The sequence below is a fragment of the Lonchura striata genome, chromosome 2 (genome assembly GCF_046129695.1).
Source record: "Lonchura striata isolate bLonStr1 chromosome 2, bLonStr1.mat, whole genome shotgun sequence".
Lineage (NCBI taxonomy): Eukaryota > Metazoa > Chordata > Aves > Passeriformes > Estrildidae > Lonchura > Lonchura striata.
In genome coordinates this window covers 27,801,623-27,807,622 of record NC_134604.1, presented here as the reverse complement: position 1 = coordinate 27,807,622, position 6,000 = coordinate 27,801,623, and the positions used below count along the sequence as shown (strand labels likewise).

The 6,000-nt window shown below is 46.9% G+C and overlaps 1 protein-coding gene across 1 annotated transcript in view; it reads right to left on the bottom strand.

Annotated features, from left to right (window-relative positions):
• Positions 1–1,428: 1,428 nt before the first annotated feature.
• Positions 1,429–6,000, bottom strand: part of GTF2E1 (general transcription factor IIE subunit 1) — a 49,206-nt gene continuing 44,634 nt past the window's right edge. Inside the window, exon 5 of the mRNA XM_021548974.3 lies at positions 1,429–3,876. Coding sequence (XP_021404649.2) covers positions 3,446–3,876 — 431 coding nt within the window. The 3' untranslated portion in view covers positions 1,429–3,445. The remainder of the gene's footprint in view (positions 3,877–6,000) is intronic.

Here is a 6,000-nt window from a genome sequence, read left to right as displayed (position 1 = left end):
CCCCTGCAGCCCGCCCCTGGACAGCCCGCTGGCTCGCCCTGCTGTCAACATGTCCTTCCACCTCATCATAACCTTTCCGTTTCCATGAAGGCTTTGTCTTGCATTTGATTCCTGAGACTATTTTCTCTCTCCTCCCAGGGAGGCTCAGTGGGAGACAGAGACCCAAGCACAGCAGGCTGCTTCCCCTGCCAGGCCCTCTTAAACTTCACAGCATGTCCTGGCGCTGCAGGCATCACCGAGGGACAGCTCCTCAGATGTCTCAGGAAAGAGCTGATGCTATTTTTCTGCCCTCTAGGATTCCTCCAAGGGATCTTCAAATCCCTTGACTCTCACAGAGAAGCCGGTTTAATCCAAGTCTGAAGGAGGCAGCAGTACAGGAAGAGTTGGATGGATTAAGCCAATTTTTGGAAGCTTAGCAGAAAAGATTGTAATGCTTCTGTTCTTCAGGGTTGACAGTGCACATTCCCTCCATCAACAGCTTGGCTGATCTGCTCTGGCCTGGTCTGTACCTGGGCCAGGGAGCACATAACTTAAGTAAAGATGCAGTTTTCTTGACCTGCAGTGGTAGCAGAAACAAAGGCAGCTCTCACCCAGCTGGGAGAGGCACCTCTGACCATTGGGAAGAAGAGCACAAGCAGCCTGAAAAACACTTCTCTTTCTAGAGGGAGCTCCAGTGCCCTGCCCTCATGTACATCCTCAGAACCATGGAATACTCTGAGTTGGAAGGGACCCACAAGCATCATCCAAGTCCAGCTCCTGGCCCTGCACAGGACACGCCCAACTGTCACACCATACGCCTGAGAGTGTTGTCCAAATGCTTCTTGAATCCTCAGGTATCACTTATCGAATAAAATGCACTTTATGTCAGAAGCAGATGCAGAAACTGGTTTGGAGTTAGACAGAACATCTACCCAGGAAAGCTTGACAGCATTATTGGGTTAGCGTTAATGCAGCACACGTGGTCCAGCAGGCAGGGGAAATGGCTGGGCCTTCCTCAGAATTAATGGCTTTATCCCTTACATTATCACCAACTTGCTGGCAGTGCCTGGCTTTGCTTGCAGAAGCTGTTTTTCCCTTCTGCCATGCGTGCAGAGCCCTGTTCAGCTGCAGGAAGAGGGCACTATCAACTGGGTGTTCTGTTCATTCAAGCTTGATTGTCATGACAGGGAAGCAGCAGTGTATGGCTGTCCTTCCAGAGCCCAAACTAGCTGAACAGAGCAGAGCAGCCACCCTTTCTAATGCCAGAACTGTTGGAGAGGGCAGGAAACAATGGCATCTGCTCATGCACCTTTGATCTTTCTAGTCCTCCCGAGGGCTGCATCCTGTGGTGGATGAGAGATGGAAGGCAAACCCCACAACACTGCTCTGATTTCCCCATGTGCAGGATGTGCCTTGCTGAATGACAAAAACTGCAACCGCTGCACAAACCACAGTTAAATGTATTTATTAAGAAATCCACTACTTTATAGATGTTTATGCTGGGTATTTCTTCACTTCCTCTTAACTTACAGCTTGATTTTGCAAACTGAAAACTCAGTATACAGTCCTGGTGAGTTCAGAGTATGAGCAGTTTTCTGTATTCAGGATTAGTTCTCAGTTTCTGCTTTTGGCTCCTTGTAAATCTACCTGCTTTTCTCCAGTGATAATATTGAATTCAGACAGATTAAATCTAGACAGAATGGGTACAGTACGTTTTTTTCTGGTAGCTGATCACTGAATCTGACTTATCAGCTCTATGACTTGATATCTAGAAGCTCGATACAAGATCTTGGAAGCCTGTCTACACAAGAACACCATTTTAACCAGCAGTACGATGTCTGCAAGTCCTCTACCATCAGCCTATGCTTCCCTTGAGGAAGGAGGAAAGAAATGGAAGTGGTGATCAAAAGCAGCCTCTGTATTTTACATAGCACCGATGTAATGAAACAGTCATCCTGGAAATGCAGGAGATTTCAGGAGGCATTCAAGGAACCTCTGCTAAGGAAAAACAATGTGCAGTGGGATTTCAAATGGTCCTCTCAAAGGAGACCTCAAATTGTTTTTTTCTTCTTGAATCCAATAAATCAAAATGATAAGCAAACAATATTCCCAACTAGGCACAAGACAAACTGAAACATGATAAAGGGGAGAAGTTTCTGTTTATTTATTCCTCTTTAAAATGACTTAAAAGAAAATTCAAAACACTATTTAAAAAGGAGGGGATTCAGAGTATTGAGAAGCTGAAAATCAAACCACAAAGGAGGCATTACAAGGTTAGCAGAACATAGAAAGCATAGTTAGTATAAAAGAGATTTACAGCCTCAGTGAGCAGCAAATTTGTACCGCCCATGTAAGTGGAACAGCACATAATGCTGCCCCTACTCTCTGGAACACAGAACTCTTTTATAATTTTGTTTTATTGTAGCACTGTGTAGGAAAACAGAACAATTTTAAAAAAGCAACATTTTCAATTGAAAGAGAAAAACATTAAAAACATTATATTGCTCTATAGGCACTGATAAATGTCTTTCTGTGGAAAAGAGTGTGCCAAGCAGAATTCAAAATTGTATAATTCTTCTTAAAATCATATAGCCCTAGTGAGATTGCAAATAAAACTTAGTTATGCTACTTCTCTGGCACTGCTGGACAGCAGCTCTGACCACTGTGAACTGTCTGCATGTCTTCATGGACAGGGTTAGGCAGAAGCAACAGGCAGCAATATTGGAAAATGAAGGTTTCTCCTGGCAAGTCAGAGCACAGGCAGCTCAGATCCATGGAGGGCATTTGTTACACTGACAAGAAGTGACTGACTGCATGTGCTTGCCAAGGCTTTCACTGTTTCAAGTTACACCTGACCTTGAGGTGCTGAGTCCCAGTAGGAAGTGAACTGGAGCAAGAAAATGTTGCAGCCTACAGGCCTGCTTAGAAAGAGCCACTCTGGTGGCCATTGGCTTCTGGCAGAGGGTCAGCTACAAGCCCTGTCTGAGCTTATCATCAGGAGACAAATACTTCCCTCTTCTCTCCCCTTGCTGAGCACCAGCAGCTGTATGTTACATATGCCCTCCTCTGCAGAGCACTCTGCTCAGACTATGGAGCCCTTATGTCCCCTGAGAGCAGGGATGAGGACATCACTGGGATCTGCAACAAAAATCAATTAAAGCCATTGGGAGAAAGAACTGCTAGGGCCTTGGAGAAGGTTAAAGCAGGGCCTGTGCAGGGCACCCTGAAGCAGGTTTTTACCGTGCAAGCATCCTCACTTCTGAGACTCGTCCTCCCCTATGTGTTTTGGCACATGCAGCTCTGCTGCTCCCCTGCTCTGGCGAGCAAGATGCCTGAGATTAGCAGTGCTGAGCTGCAGTTACCCTGCTTGTGCACAGAGAGGGAAGATGTGCTCCAGTCTTCTGTTCTGCTAAAGAGTCTCTGCCTTAAAAAGTCAACTTTGAAAAAACGCCCCAGCAGGGACCAGTTAATCAAACATGTCCTCAAACATGCGTTGCCCCATGGCTATGTAAACCTCTTTTTCCTCCGGTGTCATCTGGGCCACCAGCTCAGGGCGCTGGCTCACTTGGCTGTAAGAGTGCGGGCGCCCAGCCACTGTGACAGTGGGGTCTTCTGCCACCACCTCAAACTCTTCATCCTCCTCCTCCTCCTCCAGCCCATACGTTGTGGTGGCTGTGGCGGCAGGGTGGGGAGGGGACTCCTCCTCCGACTCACTCGTTTCACTCTCGGAGTCGCTCGCGTTGCCGCCAGAGAGAGGAGCGGCACCGCTGACGGTGACAGTGGAAGCAGAAGGCGTCTTCTTCTCGTGGATGAGCAGGGCACGCATCACCTCCTCATTGTCATCCAGGGCTGCCCGGCTCTCCTCACGCTCCTGGAACGCATTCAGATCCCGGCCCCCTGCAAAGGGACACGAGGGAATGAGCATTTCCTCACAGACATCTGTGTGACGGACCTGAAAGCTTTCTTAACCTTCATTAATTACTGCCACTGAGCTCAGTTGGAAAAGTCACACCCTTTCTCTATACCAACTCCTCCTCTCCCTTGAAATTCTGAGACAGTTATGTCTCATAATGGCAGAGCAAGTACTGACATTTCCTAGGAGCTGGGAGGCCTAGAGTCACCATGGCTCCCAGCTGGAAGCCTTGACCAGGAGCACATTGCAAGTGAAGACAACAAATGCATGATGGGCAGGCACCTAGAAAAGACTTCCCCAGGGAGGTGTCCTACTCAGGCACTACAGTGAAGCAGAAAGCAAAGCAATCCTTAAAATACAGACCCCAAGCCCAGGTCCTATCCTGCTGAGCTCCCTGCCTGCAAGGATGAACACAGAGAAGAAATGGATCCAGGCAGACAAAGAATACGTGGAAATCATGTGTTATAAAACAACATTTAGAGCAGCCACGCCTAGTGAGCTCAGAGGTGCACCTATACCAGGCAGAAAGGGGAAAAGCTCCTTACAGGAAGATGGTGATGGCATGGAGCAGATGCAGCTGACAGCCTGCAGCCCAGCTGTGCAGCACAGCACAGAACTAACCAGTGCCTGCTCTCCAAGCTGAAACACAGCCCAGACAGTCCCTGTGGCTCCCTACCTGCACCTCTTATCTGAAGCAGACTGCAGTGTCCCAGCTGACACACCTGGCCTGTGCTCCTCTTTCAGAAAACTTGGCTGAACAACAGCTGGGAGGGCTCAATATGGCTCTGATAGGCAGGATGTCTGCAGTTCATGGATTCTAAAGGTAAAATTCTGCTCAAAAAGCAGCATCCCATAGAAAACCTCTCCTAATCCTTCCTACCTTTGGTGAGAGGGCTGCGAGTCCACCTAGTACTGAAAGAACTACAGGCAGTATGGGACAAAAACCCAAAAGACCTCAAAAAGCACCACAAAACAAAAAACAGAACCAAAAATTAAATATGGAGGGAAAAAAAAAAAAAAGGTCTAAAAAGTAGGACAGGCTCCCTGTGGCAGACTTTCTGTCTTACACCAAAAGATGCTGCCCATGAACAATTGCTGGAGCTGAGGTTTTGGCATTCTGCCTTCATACAGGCAGCCACTTGCCCACTCTTCCAAGACACAGACCCTCATGGTTTCAGCACCACATCCAGGCAGGCAGGTCCCAAGTCTTTCCCCTCCCCAGTCAGAAATGTGCTGGTTACGAATTTCAACTTGAGATTAAAAAATAATGTGAAGGAAGTAAGTTTTGCATTTAGCACTAAAAGCCAGGGCACTTTGTGGTCACTCCTTTCCTGTGGTAAAATGAAGGCCAAAAGAACCGCACCTAATTTCACCAGAATTCTGTTTTCACTGTAAATAAAGTTGTAGTAATGGGTGATGACTACAACTACTAATACTAGAGCACTGCCAAATTCCTGAAAGAAGGAATAAAAGCATTGTGTTGGCAGTCGTGTGCTCAGCTCACTGCTTGTGACTGTGGAGCAGAAAAGGCTGTAGGAGAGCATCTCTGTGAAATAATATAGCTCATCACACTGAGAGCTGTGAAATGACAACAGCCAGAGTTAGCTCCACAAAGGCTGACTCTGTGGCTCAGAGGGGCTGTATGTTGCTTGCAAGAACTGTTTCTGCCAGATCCAAGCAGTGAATCTTTTCTGTCAATGGTCCCACGTTTCTGTCCTTCCTGTTTATGTTGCAGCAGCAATTTCAGGCTATTTCCACAAGCTCCCTCTTTGATCTCCAGTAGCTGAGGAGGTTAAGCAGTGATGCCAATATCCTGTAAGGAGATATTCCACCTCCATGTCCCTCAGTGACTTCTTGGGAAATATTTATGCTGTGTATATCAAAAGTTGTCTCAAGGAGTTGATTTAAAACTACAGGTGAATTGAATGTCTAGCAGAAAAATGGGGTGAGAACTCACCATGGCTGGTGAGTAACAACAAAATCTGCTACATACTGCAGGAGCAGGTTGTTCAATCATCTCACTTTGCTTAATCTATTTGAAAAATGTTTTGGATCCATAATACACTTGAAAGGCATTACATGTGAACAAGTTCTTTGGGTATCTTGTG